This window comes from Rhinolophus hipposideros, assembly GCF_964194185.1.
Source record: "Rhinolophus hipposideros genome assembly, chromosome: 21".
In the NCBI taxonomy this organism is placed as follows: Eukaryota; Metazoa; Chordata; class Mammalia; order Chiroptera; family Rhinolophidae; genus Rhinolophus; species Rhinolophus hipposideros.
The window spans coordinates 268095-291333 of record NC_138067.1 but is presented as its reverse complement, the minus strand read 5'-3'; the positions used below and the strand labels follow the sequence as shown (position 1 = coordinate 291333).

Here is a 23239-nt window from a genome sequence, read left to right as displayed (position 1 = left end):
CCGTGGGGGGGATGGGGGGGCGGGACGGGCAGATCTGTGCAGAGGCTGTTCTTTCTTCTGCTGCCCAGAGGAAGCAATAGTGACTAAGCACTTATAATTGGTGCAGGGGCCGCAGGGCTGCTGACTGACGCACAGCCCTTGGCTCAGGGGCCGGGGGTGGAAGCTGTGTTCCTTGCCACCCCCCCCACCTCTCCCCACCGCTGCACCCAGGGCCCTTGCCCAGTGTGGACCCCTCTCCCCCGTCCAGAGATACAGCAGCTTCCAAGCCCCCACGTGTGAGGACTTCCTGTGATGGGGGGCCTGCCAAGCTTGGCGCAAACATGACTCACTGCCTTGAGTCCTCACAACAGCCCCACATGGCCGCCCGCTGTGAGCGGCATTTCACAGAAGGGGTTGGGCCAGGACACAGCTGGGAGGGCAGGGAGGGGTCCTGAGCTGGGCCTTGCAGCCTGGTTCCCAGGACTCAACACCCAGAGCTAGCAGGCCTTTGCCGTATGAGTGTGTGTGCACGTGTGTGTGTGTGCACGTGTGTGTGTATGTGTGTGTGCATGTATGTATGTGCACGTGGGGAATCCTTGTCGTCAGCTGCTTTTCTGAGGCTTCTTTCCAACCCCCAGCCACTCTGGGGCCGGCCACACTCAGCTCCCTTTAGGTGGCTCTCTCTGGACACTGGGAGTCAGCCAGACCAGGTGTGTGGGCCACAGTGGGTCATGGGAGACCTCGTGTCCTGCCCAGGATGGACGTTTCCTGGGGCCACTCAGTGCTGCCCGGCACGTCCCTGAGAATATGCGATGTGCACATATCAGACCAGCAAGACCTCCCCGCCTGGGAGGCCATGAGCAAATTAGCCCATGCAGCCAGGTCAGGGAGGGCCCGGGAGCAGGTCCCTGGCCTGTGGTGGCACGAGACTCGTCCTGGGCTCCCTGGCTGAGGCTGGGGAGGGCGAGAGGCAGTGGGCCTCTCAGAGCCTCCTTCGTGGCCCAAATGCTGACTGTGTGGCTGTCCCTCAGGCCAGATGGCCCAGTGGCCTGTCTGGCTCTGGCCACTGGACATGTTATGCTGAGGAATGACACATGGAGACTCAAGGTGTCTGCGAGGAGAACATGGGCTCTTTGTCCCCGTCCGGCCCAGCTGACCCAGCTGACCGCGAGAGGAGAGGACAGCCGGGCAGGAGACGGCAGTGGGGACAGCGCCAACATGCGACCTCGCCTTCATCAGACTCTGCGCCAGTCTGTGGCCTAGCATGTCCCGTGTCTCCTCCTGGGAGTGGAAAGTGCGGCCACCCTGCTGTGTTTGAGCAGGAGGAAGTGCGTAGGACGGGACCCTCTGCCCAGCTACCCAGCCGGGGGTCTCAGGTGTGAGCGGAGCCCCTGCCTGGCCTCAGCTCACCCTCAGGAGCCGGTGCGGTGCGCTCGCCTTCAGAAAAGGAGAAGTGCTGGCATGCTGTCCAAAGCCGCCCCTTCTCACCACAGCCAGGGCCTCGCCAGAGGGCAGCCAGAGGACCTGGGACACAAACAGGTGCTCAGTGCCCTTCCTCACACAGGGCATCATCATCGGCGCGGCCGGGGGCAACCAGGGCCTCCATGGCTGCTGGGCGAGCGCTGCTGCTGCTGTGGACAGCTGCCTGCAGACCCCGTCCGGCCACACAGGACAAGGGCTGCATCGCACCCACCTGAGGGACTGGCTCAGTGTGGGATGGGCTGAGTGGCCCACAGCCACGTCCTGTCGGGGGGCCGGCCAGTCCTTTATGTGGCCAAACCTAGACCCGTGTAAGCCTGGGGCAGAGGCCGATGGAAGTACCAGGCCCAACGCCACACACACAGAGACAGACAGAGAGACACACAGACACACAAGGCTGGGAGCCCCATCAGCACAGGGCCCTGGGAGACGGGCAGGATGCTGAGCGGAAAAGAGGGCTTCCGGGGCAAGACAGCCCACCCGCCCCTTCCTTCCTCAGCCCCTTCCCCTCGACCCACTCCTTTTCATCTGCAGCCCCTCTTTCCCCACAGTCAGAGAACACAGGGCTTCTGCAGGCTGAAACGGGGCATTTTCACCTCCCGGGGATAGGCGGCTGGGGTGGGGCCGGTGCAGCTGTGAGGTTGGTGAAGAGCCTGCCCAGGCCAGGCGTGCCTGGCTGGGGACAAGTGCATCGCGAGGCCACGGTGAGTGGGCTGGGGGTCAGTGGGCCAGGGCTCGGGGTGCTGCCGCCCAGGGAGGTGCTGTCCTGAGGGGAGATGACCTGAGAATCCAGGCTGAGCCACACCACCCATAGATGAGGACCAGGAAACATGGGATTCCGGGTGGTGAGGGGCTGTGGGCCACCCCCTCACAGGTGGGGAGCAATGTGTCCTGGCTCAGTGCCCCTCCTGGCACCGTCTTTGAATCAAGAGCCCCTCTGTCCTCAGGCCGCGGGCCGCACCTGCGAGGCCCCTGAGAATGCCCTCCCACAGCTCCGCGACCCTCCGCCTGGATGCAGCTCCCGTGCTAGCTTGTGTCGGTGGGGGACGTGGGGGTCCCATCACTTATGCAGCCGTTTTCCCAGGAGAAGTGTTGTTGGCCTGTGTCCAGCAGCAGGAAGGAGGCAGTTTGGGGTCCAAATGGGAGGGGTGCCCTGTGCCCCATACGTGTCCTCTCCGGGCCTGTCTGCTGTCCATCAAAGGACAGATTTCCTGGTGAGTCCTGGTGTATCTGCAACCACTCGGGACTGAGGGGGCAGGTGCGGGGCCAGGAGAGTCCCCTCTGTCCAGGTTGTGACACTGGGGTGGGGTCAGCAGAGGCAGGTCGGAGAGGTCTCCTAGGGTGGAACCAAGGTCACCCAGGCTCCTCAAGGAACACGGCAAGGAGGCCTTGGGCCCCCTTCTCCCACTGTCCTGGGTGTTTCAACAACATAAAAAGAGTAGCAGTGGTTGCCATGCTACTGGAACCTCTGGAAGCCTGTAGCCGGGGGCACAATCTGTGCCTCAGTGTCCAGGCTAAGAGCTCCTGGGCAGCTCTCGGGACGATCAGAGTCTGCAGAGTGCTGGCCCCACAGGGAAGTAAGTGACCTCCGTGGTCACCCCCCCCAGGAACCTGGCCAGCCACCAGAGGGCAGCCGTGGGGACATCCATGGGGGGAGAAGAGCCACAGGGTCACCGGAGGCCACCTGGGGATGGGATGCGGGTCTGAGGAGGACAAGCAGCCCCGAGGGGGACCGACCCCGAGCTCCTGGCCTCAGCCCGAGTGTCCACCAGCCTCAAGCCGAGTCTCAAGCTCTTGGCCCATTTCACAGACAGGACACTGAGGCTCCCACCCAGCCCTCAAGAGTCCCGGAGCATTTTCACACGTGTGTGTCCTTCAAATCCAGAGTGTCCCCACTCTACACTCCAGAGGACAGGGCTGGCTGCAGTGGGAGGCCCCTGCTTGGCCCAGCGACTTTGGTGCCCCGTGTGGGCAGCTGGCCAGGCTTCTGAGGTCATGACCAGAATCCCTGTCTCTGAGCTAAATAAGGGGCTGTACATGCAGGGCAGCGCCCCAGGACAGCAGGGGGCTCTCAGCAGAGAAATCTGCGGATGGAGCCGTGACGCCCCAGATCTCAGAGCCCCTGGGCCAAGGCGGCCCCCCGACAGGACACAAGGGACTCTCAGAATTTACGCTCAGATGTGTCCAAGTCCAACGACCAAAGTTCACGTGGGGACGCCCGGCGGGCTGTCTGTCCACACACACTGCGCGCCAGGTCTGGTCTGGACGCTGAGGACGGCGGGAGTTGGACAAGGGGGGCTCCCGCAAGGCAGTAGACCAGACAGCGAGGAACCCAGGGAAGGGGGTGGAGGGCACGGGGTGTGTGCTACCCCACCAGACGTCCCTACAAAACACGCCAAAGGTAAAGGCCAGAATTCCAAGCCTGCGCAGCAGAGCTTTACGCCACAGGGAGACTTCCCGGGGCCTCGCCCAGGAAGCCGGCCCTGCCAACCGACCTGAGCCACACCAGCCCCATCCTGGTGGCCCCCGTCAGGCCTGGCTGCCACACTGGGGCCGTTTCCTTCCTGCCTTTCCCTACAGGCACAGAACTCGCATGTGACAATCTGGGGAACCCAGGGCCCCTCAGCCACAGAAAGAATGCAGATGCCACCTCCTGGCGGCTGTGAGCTCCTCTGGAAGCCTCGCCGAGGGGGCCCGACACCTGGGGCTGGTGGACACTGCCCACCATGGAGGCGTCCTCATTAAGCTGGCCATCCGGTCCCTCCCTTAACCTCACTCAGTGTTTTCTCTCGGGGACTTTCTTTCCCCTAGGGCCACACAGATGAGGCAGGTCCCCCTGCAACCTGCCGGGCCCCTTGTCCTGGATCCCATCAGGAGTCCTGGCCCCCAGGTGGGGGTGGGGCACGAGCCCTTGAAGCAGACCAGCGCTAAACGAGGGCTCAGGATGGGACGCCCAGGGGCCATGCAGCCCCTCCTCTGGCCTCTGGGATCATGGCCCTGACTCAGCTGCTTCCTGGGTCTTGGCTCCATGCTCTGTTCCCAGCTGGCCCTGCCCGGGCAGAGGGTTAGGGAGCTGATTTGCTCCCGGTCACAGTGGGCGGCCCCCACAGCTCTGCCTGGATCCCCTCCTCCATTGCAGCCCCATCTCTCACTCCAGACCCCCTGAGCTCTGAACATCATTGTGTCCCCACCCCCCACATCAGGCTTCTGAACCCCTCGTGGCAGCATTCCGACTGGGACCTCTCCCCTGCTGAGACTGGGCAGAGGCTGGGCCTGCGGCGTGGCGGGCTGTGCGTCCCCGCAGTGACCCCACTGGGCGGCTGGGACCCCGGGTGGGAACAGGACAGCCTGCTGCCCACCAGAGCCCACCAAGGTGTGCCCCGCACCCCAACTTCTGGAAGCACTTGGTGAGGTCAGCCCCAAGCTGGGCCAAGTCCCCACGCAGACCTTCCCTGGATTTCGAAAGTCCCTGTGGCTCTGCCAGCGGACATTCCGATCCATGACCGCTCTTGATCCTTCATAGCTGGGAATGTGGGGAGAACGGCCCCCACCTCCATTGCATGCATGGACACCAGAGCCCCCAGCGCCTGGGCCAGGCTGCAGGCAACACGTTCCGAGATCGGGAATGAGGGTGGTGGGCAGGGGGCAGGGCACTAGAAAAAAATACCTGCTTGGAACCCCTGTAGCCTTAGGCTGACAGCTGTCGGGTGCGGTGGGGGCCCCAGCACATAGCCCCCTCCTCCCATCTCCTAACTCAGTCCTCGCACCTGATGCCAGCAGCTGGCCTGAGACAGCCCCCATGTCGCTGCCTGGGGGACCCCAATTCCTTGTCCCCAGCACAGCTTGTCCAGTCCTGTGTGGCCCGGACCCAGAAGGGCCAAGCACACGCATGCCCATTGAGGCCTCATTTGCGTCTGAAAGAACTCGAGCCAGCTGACATGTGTGGGGCATTAGCCCCTATCCTGCCTCTGCCTTCGGTGACGGGGCACTGCGAAGGCCCCGGGGGACATTTTTTTAAGAGGTGGTTTTCTTTTGTGCAAGGGAAGCTGGAAAATTCAGGGGAGGGATGGAATTTGAGAAAAACAGCAACAAACCCCCAAGCATCGTGACCTGAGAGCAGAGCAGCCCTGAGGCAGGTTTCGCCGGCACTCAGCACCCCTTCCTGCTCTTGGTAAGTCTTGGGGGGCCGGATGGGCTGAGGGCCTGGCACTGTGACCATCCCAGCACTGGGGGGGCCACTTGGCTAGTGGGCACCTGCTGTGTGCCTAGGGAGACCTCTGAGTTTGGACGGGGGCACAGGGCCAGAGAGGGGAGGGCCCAGCAGGCTGGAGTCCTGGCTCTTGGGTGATGGAGGGAGGGAGACGGAGCGAGGCAGACAGAGCGAGGGGCGCTGTTTCTGGCAGAGGGTAAGCCGGTGGCTTCTGGGGTGGGAGAGGCAGGGACATAAGGTGGAGCCACCTCCTCTCCGGCAGTCCCTGAGGGAGGGACCCCCCGCTGTGCAAATGGGGCCACAAGGCAGGCAGCCATTCTGGGGAGACTGGGGGATGGGGTACGACCCCAGGAGGGACATGGAGAAGCCACCAGTCTGTCAGCTGCAAATTCATCAGGGTCTAGGGCTCAGCTGGAAGAGCCGAAGGCGGGGCTGGGTCACCTGAAGGCCCCCGTCTGCTGGGGCCTAGCAGGGCTGTTGGGAAGAACAGCGTTGCCAGGTTCCCAGGGGACGTTTCAGGAGCCAGAGCCAGATGCACAGAGGTCATACCTGCCACCGCCTGTGGATAGAGAGCTCAGCGTCATACTGCCAAGAGCACAGGTGGAGTGAGAGGGGCTCCTGTGGCCACCTGCAGGAAACTCAGCTTACCGCAGCCGAACCCAGGGCTGCCAAGGCGCTAGCCCCTCCCGACTGCTCCCCTGAGGGTGAAAGGTGAGTGCCCCACACAGTGATGTGACAGGTGAGGAAACGGGCATTGGAAACAGCACCAAGATCGGATGTCGGGCTCATGTTGTCCTCTGACATCAGGCACCATCTGTCTGTCCAAGTTCGGCCCTTTGCTCCTTCTCCACAGAGGCTGAGGTGGGGGCTGCCACACACAGCTAGCCATCCATGCCGTCACTGCGGGACCCCAAACACTGAACCCAGGTGATAGAGGTCTCCAGGTGGTTGAGGACCAAACGCCAAAGGTCCAGATAAATGAACAAAGAAAAGTGAGTCAGGGGCTGGCCTGGTGGCTCAGGTGGTTGGAGCGCCGAGGTCACTGGTTCGATTCCCACATGGGCCGGTGAGCTGTGCCCTCTACAGCTAAGATTGTGAACAACAGCTGCTCTCAGCCGGAGCTCCTTGTGAGCTGCCGGGAGCTGCCGTGTGTAGCCATGAGTGGCTGGTGGCCAGCGTGAGTGGCCGGCAGCTGCCATGAGCTGCTGTGAGCGGCCAACTGACGACTGGCGACCGACTGCCTCAGCCAGGGGGAGCGCAAGGCTCATAACACCAGCATGGCCCAGGGAGCTGTGACCTACACAACTAGACTGAGAGACAACGGCTTGAACCGGATGCCGGGGGAGGCGGAAGAAGGGGGTAAAAAAAAGTGAGTTGGGGAGACGGGCTGTCCGGTCAGCAGAAGACAAAAAACGCCTAACTGACATCGTTTCTGTAAAAGAACTGGTGCCAAGGGCAGGGCAACACCAGAAACCACTCCAGAGACATGAAATACAGAATTCCCAAAAGGAAGTGTGAGGAGCAAGAACCGGGAGACAGGCGGAGGCCACCTCTCCCCTCCTAGCGCATAGAATAAAGCGGAAGGAAACGTCAGCAGGAGAGAAACCCCGGCTGACCCTGGGCATCCAGCCTGAGGGGCAGCAGTGCCAGGCAGGACGCAGGAGGAGCTCGGGGACGTGGCCCTGGACAGAGGCACAGGACCCTTTGGCTGAGCCGGCCACCTGACAAATGGAGCTTGAAGCCGAGGCTCATCCCCAAGAAGGTACAGAGCCTGCGGCTGGTGTGGTCACACCTGTGTCACCAACAAGGAAGTGGGACTCAGAGCAAGTCTGGACTCGGCACACACCACGCGACACCAGACCACTGGGCCCTCCAGAGCCGAGGGGACCGGCCTGCAGCCCAGGCGTGAGCGTCCGGCTCTACTGCTGGTCAGCCACAAGGGCTGAGCAAGGACACGCAGACACTCGTGCACTCAGAGGTTTAGTCCTCATGTGCCACTGCTGGGGACACGTGACAGCCAGAAGCCGAAGAGGCGGGAGACTTGGAGCTGGAAGTGACTGGGACCCGCAGAGCAGAGCACAGAGTGGGGAGCTGTGCACAGAAAGGGGAGGCGACAGAAAGGCGGGCGAGCGACCCCGGGGCCGGGCGCTGCCCTGTGGGCTGGGGGGGCCGTTGTGCAGCAGGACCCCAGTGGCTTCCGTTTTACACACTGAGGCTGAGACATGGGACCAGCCCACTGGGCACTCACCTGGCCACCCCACAGGGTACGAGTCCAAGAGAAATGACATGAGGCGAGCACACAGGGCTCCCAGCTGCACTGGGCCCTGCTCTGACCGTGTCAGCCCACCATCCCCAGCTGGATTTCTGTCATGTCTAAACAGGGTGCTCTGCGCCCCCCACATGGTGTGGCTTAGTGGCCGTGAGCCCTCTCCAGGTAGCACCTAAGGACACATGGTCACGACCCCAGCTTAGCTCCCAGAAATGCTGTCCTATGAGCAACTTGGAGAACCATCCAGCCACTGTGAATGTGCCGGTGAGACCATAGCCGTGGGGTGCAGTGTGGGAGCCGGGGGCAAAAAGACTCTCAGAGTACTAGCCCTTTATTTAAAAGTTGTGTAATTTGTTCATCTGCGCAGTTTTACTTTTTCAAATATTGCATTAAAGTACTAACTGCTGCGATGACTGAGGTTCTGGCAGCCCCACTTTGAAACTGGTACCTGAAGGCGGGGCTTTGCTCTCCCCACGCTCGTCCAGCCAGTGCCACCTGACATTGCACAGGTGCAAGGGCTATGCCCGTATGCAGGCTGGGAGCTGAGTGGACGCAGCCCAAGCCTGTTAGGGCTAAGGGAGGTGGGCAGGGAAGCCAGGCATCAGGAAGCCGGGTATCTGCAACCCGGTGTCAGGCTCTCAGACCCCAGAGCCTGCCTGGCGTGTGGGGCCCAGCCGGATAAGGACCCCAGCTCCATGGGAACGCTGGCACCCCAGGTTTCTGACCCAAGCCCCAAAGTCCAGCCTGCTCGGTCAGAAGCCTGTAGTGGGAACATGGGTCCCAGTGAGGCCAGGAACCTGGCTGCAGACCCCCAGCTCTGGGGAGGTGTATGGAGCAGCTTCTGAACAACTTTCAGTTCTTGTTTGCAGACCTCAGGCAGATTCCGTCCCGAGGGAGGCTGAGCTGGCCACCTCTGAGCCTCATCCTTCCTCTGAACCCTGGCGCCTCCCCGGGCCGACGGCCTCTTACTAGCCCTCCGCCTGGCGCCTCCCGGGGCCGACGGCCTCTTACTAGCCCTCCGCCTGGCGCCTCCCGGGGCCGACGGTCTCTTACTAGCCCTCCGCCTGGCGCCTCCCGGGGCCGACGGCCTCTTACTAGCCCTCCGCCTGGCGCCTCCCGGGGCCGACGGCCTCTTACTAGCCCTCCGCCTGGCCCAGACAGCAACGCCCAGCCCTGGACCTCGGACTTCCTCCTACCCACCCTCGCCGGGAATGTGCTGACGGCTGATAAATGGGCAGCTTCTGACAGCAGTCTTCTGAGCAAAGGCCTCTGCGTTCCCTCTCCAGCCCAGCTCGTCCTCTGGTGCACAGGTCAGCCAGGCCGGTAGCAGCAGCAGAAGCAAGCTCCTGGGGACTGTGTCATGTGGACCAGCTGGTGGCTCTTGCCCCTGGTGGCCGTCTGCACTGCAGACCAGTTCCGGGAGGAGGCCGAGAGAATTATGCGGAGCACACCTGTCATTGATGGGTAAGCGGCCACTTGAGGGGCAGGGCCTGGGCCAGGGCCGGGGCTGGGGGGATGTAGGAGCAAATGCCCCTAAGCTGAGGCAGGCGCTGGCCTGTCTCTGCCTGGACGCAGGTTCTCCAACTGTAACACGGGCTGCGGTTCTTTGCGGGGTCTGTAGGGAATGCAGCTGGGAGGAGGCACATGCCAGAGCCCCCAGGGTGCTCCACAACCTGGCCCCACCCGTACCCAGGGGCCAGACCCCAGCTCACAGTGGTAGCTGGGGCTGGGGGAGGTTGGGGGCCTGGCCATGGTCAGACCTTCCAGCAGCCACAGCATTTGCACAGTGGAAGCTGCAGATGAGGTGGCATCTGGCACAGGCCCCTGAGGCCCCTCTCGGCCCTCCTCCTAGAGACACTTTCCCATGTCCACCCCCCTGTATGCACCTGGGTGTGACCCATCAGCGGCATGGTCAGCTTGACCTCACTGCAATGCTTGGGGGTGTCTCACACTTCAAGGCCCCAACTTCCAGCCAAGACCCAGGTGACACCTTGTCGCTCCTTCTCTGAGGTCTCAGCCAACCTGGTAATGCCTGTCTCCTCCATGTCCCAAAGCATCTGCACTGAATGCTATTCCACCCTATACTGGGCACCTTGTGAGCTGCTGAGTCTCCAGCCCTGACAGAGTGGGTCTTGGAGACATAAACCCCTCTCTCCTTCCGGCTCAGGGACCCTGCCCAAGGCTCCCGGGCAGCTCCCGGGGCCCTCCCTGCCGCCCACAGTCCTCGTTGCTGCAGCCAGGCCTCACCTCACACTGTCCACTCTTGGGCCTTCCAGGACCCGTGTGGAGCCTGTGTGCACCTGCCTGGGAATGGCGCTGGCACACACGGTGCTCTCGGGGTTGGGGTACTAAGGAGAGCTCTGCCTGGGAATGGCGCTGGCACACACGGTGCTCTCGGGGTTGGGGTTCTAAGGAGAGCTCTGCCTGGGAATGGCGCTGGCACACACGGTGCTCTCGGGGTTGGGGTACTAAGGAGAGCTCTGCCTGGGAATGGCGCTGGCACACACGGTGCTCTCGGGGTTGGGGTACTAAGGAGAGCTCTGCCTGGGAATGGCGCTGGCACACACGGTGCTCTCGGGGTTGGGGTTCTAAGGAGAGCTCTGCCTGGGAATGGCGCTGGCACACACGGTGCTCTCGGGGTTGGGGTTCTAAGGAGAGCTCTGTGCGTGCTGGGTGCAGTCAGGCTCATATGTATGTAGTCATCACTATTTTTGTTGGACAAAAAGCTCTTCAAGGAAAGCAGAAAAAACAGGGAGCTGCAGGGGTTGGGGGAGGATGGGGAAGGGGGCAGGGCGCACCTGGACCCTCTGTCCCCCGTCGTCCTCTCTGCTTCCAAGGGTGCTTCATGGTCTCCATACACATGCTCAGGGGGCCGGCAGTGGGAGCCAGGGCAGCTGCTCCTCATTCTGGGGGCTCAGGCATCTGGGCACAAAGAAGGGGTCCGAGTTCAGGTGTTGGGGCTGTCCAGAGGACCACGTGAGCAGCAAGACGGTTCAAAGAGCCCAGGCAGTCGGAAATCCTCAGGGAGCTGCGATTGTCCAAAGAGCGAGGAAGCGAAGACTAGGCTGACGGAATGCAAACCCACAACGGGTCAGTTAGTATTGGTTACCCTTTTAGGTAAGAGACCCAACTAAGTAGCTTCAGTAACAAAGACATGCAGAGGGCGTCCTGGCACGGTGTTCATAGTGCCAGGAACTCTGTGGTCCCCATTCCCACAGCCACCTCATGGTTTAAAGTGGCTGCACCAGCTCCAGCCATCACATCAGCATGCCACCTAGCAGGAATGAGGAAGGGATATAGAAAGGGCAAAGGATGAGCAACAGCTGTCTGTCAAAGACAGCCTTAGGAAGCTGCCACAGGGTGGACGTAGTCACACGGCCACACACAGCTATAAAGGGGCAGGAAGTGTCTTTATTTCCAATGGCTAAAAAAGGGGGAGGTGCTACCAAGGAGAAGGGGGAGAAGGGGGAACAGGCAAGCAGCAGTGGCTCCCACAACAGCTGTTGTGTTTGTGCTCAGCACTTGCCAGCCCTTGGACATTCGCCTCTCCCCTTGAGTAGGGAGGCTGTCACCACCGAGGACACTCAGATAAGGAAGGGAGACCCGGCAGACTGCAGGACAGCGGCGTTGACCCCAGGGCTGAGGGGCCTCTGTCCCCCACTTTGGGTTCCAGGAAGGGAGGAAGGAAGAGCAAGTACTCCTCCCTCCTGGAGGGGCCCTGGGTGGCAGCTGAAAGGTGGGGCTGGATTTGCTAGACAGGCTGGGGGTCCTCGGGCAAAGGTGTCAAGTCCCTTCCAGGGGCCCTGCTCAGCCCTGCCCCAGGGACAGCGCCCACCCCTGTAGTGACACGGTGACCTTGTCCCCCTGGAGCTCACCCACTGGCTATCACTCAGGCAGCAAAGGTGTCCTAACCCCCAGCCCAATCCCTGTCATGTCAATCACATCTCACAATTCACAGAACACCTCCCTTCCCAGAGATCAGGGACGGCTTCTGGGGTCTGAGATGCAGGTCAGAAAGACAGGGGTGGCATGGCTGGGGTTGGCACCCGTAGTCCCCAGGCATTCCCAGGACAAACCCCCTCCAGGCCCAGGCCATCCACAGCCCCTTTGTCATCAGATTAGGGACTGACCCAGAGAGTGCCTGCTGAGATGTCCCATCTGTGTGCATGTGCCTGTGTGTGCGTGCATATGTGTGCGTGTGTGTGCATACGTGTGCGTATGTGTGCATGTGTGGGCCTGTGTGCATGTGTGTGCGTGCATGTGTGCACGTTTGTGCATACGCGTGCGTATGTGTGCATGTGTGTGCATGTGTGCGCATGCATGTGTGTGCATACGTGTGCATGTGTGTGCGTGTGTGTGCCTGTGTGCATGTGTGCGCATTGACTGGTTAAAGCTCAGATTCCAACTGGTGGGTCTACCTGGGCCTGAGACCATGCATTTCTCATCAGCCCAGGGCCCGAGCTGCTTCTACACATGCACAGGAAGTGGACAGAGGCCAGGGAGGGAGTCTGTGGGCCCAGGTCCACGTGGCCCTCCTGACCTGCTCTGACCCTCCTCCCGGCTCCCCCAGGCACAACGACCTGCCCTGGCAGCTGCTGACCCAGTTCAACAATCGGCTTCAGGATCAGAGGGCCAACCTGACCAGTCTGGCCCACACGAAAACCAGCATCCCCAAGCTGAAGGCTGGGTTTGTGGGGGGCCAGGTACAGTCTGCCAGCCCTGCACTCTCCTATGTCGGGGTCCATCCTTCTCCCCTGGGTCCTGGCTCAGGTGCAGCTCCTCCCTGGTGGCGGTGTACCCCATCCCCTTGGGGCTACAGGTCATTGGCGATGACTCCAATAGCCACCCAGGCTGTGGGGACGACTTCCAAGATGGGAGGGCATGCAGGGGTCAGGGCCTGGGGCCCCAGGTCCTAGCTCCTATCCTTACGGCCCCAGTTCTGGTCTGCGTACATACCCTGCAACACCCAGAACAAAGATGCCGTGAGGAGGACGCTGGAGCAGATAGACGTCATCCATCGCATGTGCCAGATGTACCCTGAGACCTTCATGTGTGTCACCGACAGCCAAGGTGGGTCCCGCACCCCGCTGGCCCTGCCCCAGCAGATGAGCTAAGCAGCCCCTGGGCCCAGGTGCTCACCGCCTGGCCGGGCTCTGCTCATAGGCATCCGACAAGCCTTCCAGGAGGGGAAGGTGGCCAGTCTGGTGGGTGTGGAGGGCGGCCACTCCATCGACAGCAGCCTGGGCGTCCTGCGGGCACTCTACCACCTGGGCATGCGGTACCTCACCCTCACGCACAGCTGCAACACGCCCTGGTGAGTGACCTCAGGGAGGCCCAGGCCTGGCCAAGGCCCTGGTGGTGGCGGGGGAGGTGAGGGGCTCAGGCAGAGCCCTGAGGGTCCGGCACCCTACTCTCCTGGTGCGTCCCCAGTGGGGGGATGACCACTCTGACCCCTGCTGCCTGCTCTCCTCTCCCAGGGCCGACAACTGGCTGGTGGACACAGGGGATGATGTGGCCCAGAGCCAAGGCCTGTCGTCCTTTGGGCAGGTGAGTGGGGGGCGGGGCCAGGACCACGGTAACCCTCAGAGGACAGTGTCTCAACTCCCAGGACCTGTTTCCTCACCTGCAAAATGGAGCTCGCAGGGGTGGCCCCACGGTGGGACCCACTGGTCATTAGCATGGCCCCAACTTTCTGGCCACTGCCCAGCAAGAGGCCCTCGCCCAAGTGCCCTCCCCCCAAGCCCAGACCTCTGGGCGGGGGCTGCAGTGAACCCCGGAAGGCCTCGGGACACAAGTGTGCACAGGGCAGCGCACAGGGCAGCCCGCAGGGCCCAGGGTGCCAGCCGTCACGCTCCGTGCCCCCGGGCTGGGCTCTCCTGGCCCCTGAGCCCCGTGTCCCCTCAGAGTGTGGTGAGGGAGATGAACCGGCTGGGTGTCATCGTGGACTTGGCCCACGTGTCCTTGGCCACCATGAAGGCCGTTCTGCGGCTGTCCAAGGCCCCCGTCATCTTCAGCCACTCCTCGGCCTACGCGCTCTGCGCGCACCGGCGCAACGTGCCCGACGACGTGCTGCGGCTGGTGGTGAGTGGCCCGCTCTGCCCGCCGCCCCGCGCTCCTGGGCGCCTTGCTCCCTCCGGGACCCACAGCGCCACCCTCCTCCCCGAGCAGAACCGGACAGGCAGCCTGGTGATGGTGAACTTCTACAATGACTATGTTTCCTGCAAACCGGACGCCACCCTGTCCCAAGTCGCGGGTAGGTGGCCGTGAGCAGCCCAGCGGCTGAGCGGGGAGGGCCTGTCGCAGGGCCCACACCTGTTGCCTCCCCAACCAGACCACCTGGACCACATCAAGGCGGTGGCGGGAGCCGGAGCCGTGGGCTTTGGTGGGGACTTCGACGGTGTTTCAAGGTGAGGGCCGCAGGGGACGGCGGTGCAGACGCGCTGGGGGAGCCAGGACCCCGCGACGTGTTATGAGGGCTGGAGGAGGGAGGTGTGTACCGAGTGTGTCGCTCAGAAGGCCACTCCACCGGACCCCCAGTGCCTCAGGACGGGGGGTGTGGGCAGATCAGTGGCTTTTGGGGAGGTGGACAGCCCCTGGGCCTCCAACCCATGGGCTGCAGAGCCCGTTTCTCTGTGCCCTCATCTCAGGCTCCCCTCGGGGCTCGAGGACGTGTCCAAGTACCCAGACCTGGTCGCTGAGCTGCTCAGGAGGCAGTGGACGGAGGCGGAGGTCAGGGGCGCCCTGGCTGCCAACCTGCTGAGGGTCTTTGAGGCCGTGGAGCAGGTGAGGGGGCTGCTGCGCTCACCTCCCCTTCTGACCCCCCCGACCCCCCGCAGGCAGGCAGCCAACCTGTATCTGTCCCCAGGCGAGCAATCACACACAGAGTCCTGAGGAGGAGCCCATCCCACTGAGCAAGCTGGAGACTTCCTGCAGGACAAAGTACGGCTACTCAGAGGCCCCCAGCCTCCGCCAGCAGCCAGGGGCTCTGCTGGCCTCCCTCGCTCCCCTCCTCCTCAGCCTGTGTCTTCTGTGACACGCTGGGGACCAAAACCCCTCGGGCTCCTGGAGCCTGGGGGAGACTGTGGCCATCAGAGCAGCCAAGACTCCAGGAACACTGCCCCACCCTGCACAAGTGCTGGCCCATTATGAGCAGGCACATGGGCTCACCTGGACAGCACCCTGTGGGAGGTCAGCTACAGGCCCCGTGACCCTCAATAAAGACAGTGACGCCTTTGAGTCCTGAGGGTGTGTCATCGGCATCCTGGCCCTCAAGGGGGCTCCTGAGCACCCAGTACAAAGTGTGAGAAGTGGACCTGGCTGGACATCTGGACAGGAGTCCTGGGTCTAGGGAGGGCGGTGCCAGAAAGGGCTCCGGGTCTGAAACAGGCTTGGCATGGATATCGTGGGAGGGCCTTCAAAATCACGTGGTCCAGGCTCCAGCACCACCCCCACAGGTGTACACGTGTGTACAGACATGTACACCTTCACACCCACAGATCGTGACACCTGTACACACCTGCACACGCACACCTACACACACACCCAGCTTTGGAACAGGGAGGGCTCTGTGGGGCCCATTCCTGCAGTCTCCTCCCACATGAGCACGCAGACCGGCAGGGCAAGAGGGCTTCATGGAGCAGGCAGGCACAGCACCCCCTCTGGACATTCGGTGATGTGTCTTGAGATGAAAGGGCTGGTGGGTGAGACCCAGGGTGGGACTCAGCACATCACTGCAGCCCCCTTTCCAGGCCCCCTAAGAATTCTGCCCCTGGACAGCGCAGGCTGCTGGCTTCGGCACTGGGGGTGGGTCGGCCTGACAGGGCAGGAATTCCTCTGCCCAACTTCTCCATGCGGTGTGAATCCCCATGGGGGGCTGTCTCATGGGAGGCAGAGGCCCACCTATAGGTGCCTATGGGTCCTCCAGGCCCTGGCAGCCAGCAGGGGCCTGAGTGGGCTAGGAACCCTGCATAGGCTGGGGCCGTCTTTGGTCCTGTGCCCCGTCCCCAGCAGGCACCGTCCAGGCAGATTGAAAGTGACCAGAAGGGGCATATGGGGGCATCTGCTGATCACCTGGGCTTCAATACTAGTCCTGAGATAGTCTTAACCACATTAAAAGCACACCAGAGCGTGCCCAAGAATACACTTGGCTCCCAGAGTTCTGCTGTCCCATGGCAACTCTTCACACTCACTAGTTCTCTCATTCCCTCACGCCCACCTCGAGGCAGAAACACACAGGCTTTTCCCGGGGATGGTCTGGGAGTCCTGGTAACCCAGGCCCAAAGCTGGAGCCCCACTGCAGCATGGAGCCCCATCTTGGGGTGCACATTCCCTAGGCAGACAGGCCACCCTCCCAGCCCATTTCCCCTAGAAGGACGCATACCAGTACCTTCCAAGACCAGTGCCCAAGCAGTCTGAGAGCTCTGGTGTGAGGGGCAGCAGAGGGCACCCCGGAGCTGGAGATGGTGGCTGGCCAGGTACGAATGACGGGGGGCCAGGCTGAAACCTGCCATCGGTGCTCACTGGTGTTTTTCAGGGCGCACAGAGCATGTGCAGACATGGCTTCCGGTGCACAAAAGAATAACTCATACCCACCAGTCCATGTCCATGTGTATAATGGAATAAGTAGGGAACAGAACTGCAGATACAAAACCACCACCAGCGTTACCAGAAGACTAGATGACATAGAAGTCAAGGGCGTCACATGACATTTACATGTTTGTAATCTTCAAATCTCTCCCCACATAACACTCAATAGAGAAGAAATGCAAGTTTTGGGGGAGCAGTCTGGATACCTGCCCCATGTGAGCGACAAGACTGCCGTGTGCTGAGACACGGAGGACACTATGCCACTTCCGTGGGATTCCCGTCAACAGCTGGGACCTGAATGTCCTCATGTGAAAAGGTCACACCAACCCCAATGGAGGGGCAGCCTGCAAAGGAAGTGGCCAGCACATCCTGAGACCGTCCAGGTCATGCAGACAAAGAAAGAGGAGGGGCGTCCCAGATGGGGGGACGCGGGTGTGACAAGTTCGTAATGTTGGGTGGTTAGGGATGTAGGGTCGAGCAGGAAGAGGATACGGAGAACGCTGGTCCACGTGAGTACAGACACTATGTACTTCACAGCTTTTATGAAGTTCAAAATTATTCCAAGGTGGAAACTTAGAAAATTCCAATTCCAGGTCTGACTCCATCTGTCTGGGTGGGGCCTGCCCTCCTCCAGGTACCCCCAGCCTCCTGTGTGGGGAGCTGCATGGCCAGAGAGTCCCACCTGTCGCTTCCCCGACCCCAAGGCCACCAAAGCAAACCTGGAGAAATTTCTCAAGGATCAATCTGTTTACTTACAGCAGCATTTTAGGAAAAGGGAAACACACCTAGTGCCCTTTGATGAGCAGCAGCCTGCCCCCCACCAGGGACCAGGACCCCAACCCCCAGTGTGTGGATGCCCCGAGGGTCCCAGCCAGGGAGTAAGGCCACGCAGCGCCCCAGCCCCACTCCCGCCAAGGCTGCCGCCCCCCGCAGCTTATCACACAGGACACCCTGGGCTCCCAAGTCCAGGAAGAACCAAATGCAGAAGTCCACGTAAGGTGTCCAACGCTCTGTTCTCAAGAACCGTCGCTGTGAGGACAGATGGGACAGCAGGAGCCTGGGAAGGGCTGGTCGGGGTGGGCAGCAGTGCACGGAGCAGGCCTGGTCAGTACCACCATGCAGCTCCCACCAGCTCATGCCCAGGACGGGGCTCAGACCCAACGCTCCCCACCTGCCGTCTGCTCCTATTTTGGCAAAACAAAAACCCAACCCCAAACCCTCAAAACAAAAACCAAAACAGCTTCATGAAAACCAAGTAAACATCGGAAATTAGAAATAGAAACTGCAGCCTGTCCCTCAGCCAGCCCAGGTCGTCAGGCTGCACCTGCTGCTCTCTCCTGGACGCAGGGCCACTGCTGGCCCCGTCGAGGGCAGCTCTCCTGAGCTTCCAGCAGCCAACGTGGCTTCCAAGGTCAACGGTGTGAGCACACAAGGCAGGAGACGCCAGTCTGGGGACCGCCCCCATAATTACAGTGCCAGGAGACAGTGACACAGGGAACCCAGGAGGCTGCCTGCTCTGTGGCTGGATGGGGCTTGGCACAGACTGGGTTCCGAGACGTCACACAGCACACACCCAGGGACCCTCCGGAGGTGGCAGTGGAGGGAGAACATGGCCCCCCAGAGTGGGCACCCCCGTGGGGCGCAGCAAACTGGCAGGAGTGCAGGTCCAGGTTGGAGGGACCAAGACTCTGTCCCCCAGGACATTCTGCAAGGTCCACAGGCGGAGTATCTGCTGGGTGGCCCTGGAGGATGTTCTACATACGTCCTGGGTATGGAGACCCCTGCCCGCTGCTGTCTGGCACCAGGGCCCCCAACCCCCCCTCGCCTGGCTGACTTCCCTCACACGGCGTCTAATGGCCAGTCTCGGGCAACTCCTGGGGGGACAGGGGAACAGAAGAGAGCTGCAGGTCCTCCAGCTGGTTGGCCCAGTTACAGAAATTACTCACAAAAGTCAGAAGTTTCTGCAAACTCACCCACCAAGACAGACGCACACCCAGCCGAAGGGAACAAGACGGTTCCCAGGCTGGCAGATGAGGGGTAAGCAGTGAAGGTGATGGCTGCCGCTGCAGTCAGCAGAAAGGCAAGACGCAGTGTGTGGGGGGGTCGGGCCTCCCTCGCGGCGTCCCCGCACCCCAGGGAGAGGTGGCACGCTGCAGTGGCCACTAGTTCCTCAGGGCAGCCAACCTGCAAACCATCACAAGCTCGGTGAGGCAGGGTGAGGGCTACGCCAGGGTGCCCCTCTGCCCCCCGCCGGCTACTCCAGTCTGCTCGCTCTCAGCTTCCCAGGTGATTCTGAGATGACACCCTAGTTGGCCGTGAACTGTCCATTCTTATTCCTCACAGCAGGAAGAGCACGCTTCCCTTTCTAAAGCGAACTGCAGGTAGATGGGGGGAGGGGAACCAGTGGTGCCAGGGTGACAGAGTCGCCCTCCCTCGGCCTCGGGAGTGCGAGCTGTGGGTGGGCTGGGGGTTCTGAGTTGGGAGTGTCCTCGGAAGGACGGAGCCCCTGGGTGTAAGCACCATGTCACACGCACCCCTGGCCACCCCCAGCGTCAGGGCGTGGGGTGCCCACCTGCGGGACAGCTGGTCTTCCTGGCTGTGCACGGAGCTCTCGCCCAGCGCGGAGGCGCCCTCGGGCAGCTGGCTGAGCTGGTCCAGGACCTCTAGGCCGTTCTCCTCGGCAATCTGCACGATGAGACTGTCCACCTGCTCCTGCGGCGTGCTCAGAGTGGTGGCCGAGCTCATGGAGTCCTCCATCACCTAGGGGCAGTTCTGGGCAGTTGGGCCCAGCCTCAGAGGGCCAGCGGCCCCTGCTGCAGCCACCCATCTCGACTCCCTTTCACGTGTGCTCCCTCCACACACACTAGCTGCCCTCATGCCACTTGCCAAGCCTCGGGGTGCCAAGCGTTCCTGGCCCCCACACCTAGAGGTACTGCCATCCCAGCCCCAGGCCCTCATCTGCTAGAGCTGCGTCCGGCCTGGACCACAAGGACTCAGGGGCACAGCTCAGAGGACATCTGGTGACGCTGGCGGGCACACGTGTGGGCCCACACGCCAGGCCCATGGCCACCTACCGACGTGTGCACGTCCAGGCTCTGCGTCTGCTGCTCAAACCTGTCCACCACCGCGGACACCTTCTGCAGGTCCATGCTGCCCAGCGCCCTGTCCAGCGCCTTGGTCACCTGCGCCATGTTCTTGGTCACCTGATACACGAGGAAGCAGGGAGGCAAGAGAACTGAGCAAGGAATGGCCCCCGCCGGGGACAGGCCCCTGCGCTCTCCGAGGGCAGAACTGGGACCGTCCCACCTCAGGCACGGAGCGCCCGGCCAACAAGACCCCAGACCTGGCCGGGCGAGCAGCACTTAGGCCCCCTCCTGGCAGGCCCCTGGGAAATGCCGTCAACTACAGGATGGGTAGAAGCTGCTGTGGGTCTTGCGCCCCGCACCTGCTGTGTGGAGCGAATCCCACCAGACCTGAGGGGTCTGGCATGACCGCCCCGCCCTGGCCCCGCCTCCACTGCATCAGCCTGGCTGAGACTCACCCCCTTCATGGTCATGGCCGTCTGCACCTTGGAGGCCACCGCGTCCACCCGGGACGCCATGCGCAGCCAGCTCACGCCTTCATTCTTCTTGCGGATGGCATTCTCAGCGTACACACGGGCACACTCCACATTCTTCTGCTGAAGGGCCTGGAATTCGGGGAGAAGCCAGCTGGGAGAGTGCTGCCCTGCTCAGAGGCCGGGGGCGGCGCTTTCTGGGTGACCGCCTGCGTGCCCCCTTCACAGCCCTCTGCAGGTATTGTCACCGGAAGCGACCGTGAGCTTCATGAAAACGCAGAAGGGCCCAGGGTGTACAGGGCAGGGCTGGCAGGCCAGCCCGCAGAGGGGCTTAGGCAGAGCCCTGGGAAACACGGCCACCATCCTGGCCTCACACTACCACCCGCACCCTAGAGGTGACAACGCCGACTGCAAAGGGACCACAGCTACGGCTGAAGATGGGACTCAGACCCCTGCTGGGCTGTCCGGCTGCCCTTCTGCCCCGGGTGCCATAGTTCGTGAGAGATCACCAAATCCAACACCAGCCACCAGGGCAGCAGACCCCTCCCTGGAGAGGCCCCGCCCGGGCACGGGGCCCCGGGGAGCCTCCAGCTTCACAGGGAACACAGAGCAGAGGGTGACAGGGTCAGGGAGTGGCATGAGGAAGGCTGCTTCCTACACCATCACAATTTGTGAAAAGGGTGGGGTCAGAACACAGGGAAGGAACTGAGCGTGGCCAATCAGAGGCAGCACAGGTGGGGCAGGGTCCTGCCCGGAGGCCTGGGGGCGGGGTCTGCGGGCCTTGGAGGTCCTGCAGGATGGATCCTGCTGATGATCTCACCTTCTTCACCTTGGCCTGCTCCGCTTTCGAGTCCTTCTCCGCCTTCTTGGCCAGTTTCTCCAGCTGCTTGGCCGTGAACTGGAGAGGCAGGTGGCCGAGTCGGACACGCACGAAGCCAAAACGCACATCCGGCCACGTCCCTCCGACACACAGAGCCTCTGGCAGCTCCCACTGTCTGTCCACAGTCCACTCCTGGGCCAGGGGCCCTGGGGCCCTCCAGCCAGTGGAAGCAGTAGCAGCAACCCTCTGGCATGACCTCGCATACCCCAGCCGCCTCCTGCCTCAACACTGTGCACTAGCCCCTGCATCCCGGAGAGCCCCCCCTGCCGGAGGGCCCCACCCCAGCCCTGGTCACAGGGGCCCCTGGAGCCCCCCAGAATAGGCCTCACTTGACCAGCAAGCCAGCAGGGGAGAATGCTCTGGTGACCCGTCAATAAGCAAGCTCCCCAAGACCCAGTCTCCTGACTCCCGCCCTTCTGGGGTATGGCCTCAGCCTGCAACACCCAGCTGCCTGGGAGGATGGCCCCCCGTACAACCCCCGCATGCCCACACACTCAGCACTGGCACTTTCTGTGATAGAGAAAGGCCTCCTTGTCTGTCTACCTCACACTCCTTCATTCCTTAAGGGAAAAAGCAACATTTTTTGCCCTGGGAATCCAGTCCTGACGACCTAACGGCAGAGTCCACAGCACAGGCTTGTGAACACAGCGCCGCAGGCTCAGACGCTCCCTGCCCTTCCCCTCTGGGCAAAGCCAGGCCGATGAGCACGTCAGCAGCTTGTGCCTGGCACTGCTGCCCAGTCCCTCAGAACCAAGCACGGATGGTTAACCATGAGGGCACGCGCTGGGTTAATTAGGAAGCACAGGACCACCCCAGACAGGAGGGACTCTCAGATGCCACAACATCCTCCTCCAGCAATTTCAAAGGACTCAAAGTCACAGTTGTAAATGCCGATGGAACATCGGGGGGCACCAAACAGCTCAGTTGTGTTCCTTAAAGAGAACACAGCTGCTCTGTCGTGGATGAACCCAAACGACCTGATTCTGCTCAGCCCAAGACGAGGAAAGAATTACCATGTAGCCAACTGAGTGATTCCGTCTGTCATCATTCTGCCTGAGCACTGTGCAGAGGTCACCCAATTAATAATCTGTCCCCCTGAGTGCGACTTACACCACTGTAGCCATTCGCTGACCAGGAGGACAGGGTTGGGGTGAAGGCTCATTCAGTACATACCTTCAACTGGAACAGCGTATCTGCAGAGAGAGAAGATGGTTTGAGGACTTCAAGAATGACAAGCAGCACTTGCAAGAAGCAGATGGAGTCACCAAGACCCTTCTAGAAATGCACGGCTGCCACAGAATGCAGGCAGGTGGCACTGACTGGGGCCTTCAGGAAGACGGACGGGCACACCGGGCCACCTGAGCCTGTGATTCCTCACAGGTGACCCCAGGGTGGCGCTAGGTGACCAGGCAGGTGAGGTCAAGGTTGCAGCATGTGGCCCACGATTAAAAGTCAGGACGCGGTGTGTAATTAATGCAACTTTACAAAGGACCCTTGGAGTTGTCTCCCAACCTAACAGGGCTCAGATCTTGACCGTCTATTGTTTCCGTACTTTCCTCAAAAGTCGATGGGTAAGCACAGCAGGGTGATGGCTCTCACGCCTCCAGGGGCCAGCACTAGGACGGCGGCTGCCACCCCCGGGCCGCCATCCGGCTGCGGTGCCTCGGGGGCCGGGGCACACGGTTCCCCGACACGTGCACTGGCCACGCGCTCACCAAAGCGCGAGAGCCCCCCGAAAACTATGCCGTGCACCGGCTCGCTGGGCGCGGAGGAGTGCTGGGGGCTTAGCCACGGGCCCGCAGGGGGAGGACGCAGGGCGGGCGCGGCGCGTGCCCAGGAGCGGCCGGCGCGGGACCACAGCGGCGCGCGGGCGCCCGCCGGCAGGGCCCTCGGTGGCCGGCGGCGGCACAGGCTCACGGAGCGCGGGGCTCACCCGCCGCCCGGCAGCCCCGCCACCGCCCGTCCCCCGGCCTTCAGCGGCCGCGCTCTCCGCGCTCTCCTCCGGGCGCCGCGGCCCGACGCCCCCGAGCCGCCAACGCGCACGTCCCCCGCAGGCCCCGGCGGAGGGTGGGGCGGCCCGGCGCCGCCGACGGCCGGGAGCCGGGTCCCGCCCGAGCCCCGCGCGCGCCCCGGAGGGCGGCCGCCTCTCACCGTCCATGGCCCGTCCCGGAGCGGCAGCCGTCGCGCAGGCGGACGCACGGGGCCTTCGGGCGGCGTCGACCGCACACACCGCTCGGCCGGGCGGCACCTTCCGGGTCGGCCCCCACTTCCGGCGGCCGC

The 23239-nt window shown here is 62.4% G+C and overlaps 2 protein-coding genes across 8 annotated transcripts; one reads left to right on the top strand and one right to left on the bottom strand.

Annotated features, from left to right (window-relative positions):
* Positions 1–5384: 5384 nt before the first annotated feature.
* On the top strand, positions 5385–15230 carry DPEP1 (dipeptidase 1). 6 transcript variants are annotated; one of them, XM_081031914.1, is made up of 11 exons: positions 5385–5629; positions 9224–9401; positions 12508–12640; positions 12875–13007; positions 13101–13251; positions 13415–13484; positions 13842–14018; positions 14106–14190; positions 14269–14344; positions 14585–14720; positions 14803–15230. In XM_081031914.1, exons 2-11 carry the CDS (start codon positions 9298–9300, stop codon positions 14968–14970), a joined length of 1233 nt encoding a protein of 410 aa, XP_080888040.1. In that variant the 5' UTR covers positions 5385–5629; positions 9224–9297; the 3' UTR covers positions 14971–15230. The 6 variants fall into 6 exon arrangements, with proteins under 6 accessions (XP_080888040.1, XP_080888038.1, XP_080888041.1 ...); XM_081031915.1 differs by lacking the exon at positions 5385–5629 and adding an exon at positions 5813–5864; XM_081031916.1 differs by lacking the exon at positions 5385–5629 and adding an exon at positions 5815–5864 and having other exon boundaries at positions 14585–14666; positions 14774–15174.
* Positions 15231–16534: 1304 nt separating this feature from the next.
* On the bottom strand, positions 16535–23231 carry CHMP1A (charged multivesicular body protein 1A). Of its 2 annotated transcripts, XR_013992160.1 has the most exons (8): positions 23111–23231; positions 22133–22152; positions 20900–20977; positions 20065–20211; positions 19598–19726; positions 19096–19283; positions 17016–18707; positions 16535–16609 (listed from the first exon to the last, which is right to left on the bottom strand). XR_013992160.1 is itself a non-coding variant. In XM_081031910.1 (7 exons), the coding sequence occupies exons 1-7, from the start codon at positions 23115–23117 to the stop codon at positions 18686–18688; spliced, it is 591 nt and encodes a 196-aa protein (XP_080888036.1). In that variant the 5' UTR covers positions 23118–23231; the 3' UTR covers positions 16535–18685. The 2 variants fall into 2 exon arrangements, 1 of the variants encoding a protein (XP_080888036.1); XM_081031910.1 differs by having other exon boundaries at positions 16535–18707.
* Positions 23232–23239: the final 8 nt, after the last annotated feature.

Excerpts from the sequence above, each read along its gene's own strand:
- DPEP1 (XM_081031912.1), top strand. The coding sequence starts at position 9,298 with ATGTGGACCAGCTGGTGGCTCTTGCCCCTGGTGGCCGTCTGCACTGCA. Across the intron at positions 13,008-13,100 it reads GTGTGTCACCGACAGCCAAG|GCATCCGACAAGCCTTCCAG; the intron begins GTGGGTCCCGCA and ends CTCTGCTCATAG. Across the intron at positions 14,345-14,584 it reads GACTTCGACGGTGTTTCAAG|GCTCCCCTCGGGGCTCGAGG; the intron begins GTGAGGGCCGCA and ends CCCTCATCTCAG.
- CHMP1A (XM_081031910.1), bottom strand. Across the intron at positions 20,212-20,899 it reads AGCAGGCCAAGGTGAAGAAG|GCCCTTCAGCAGAAGAATGT; the intron begins GTGAGATCATCA and ends CCCGAATTCCAG. Across the intron at positions 19,727-20,064 it reads CGGCCATGACCATGAAGGGG|GTGACCAAGAACATGGCGCA; the intron begins GTGAGTCTCAGC and ends CTCGTGTATCAG.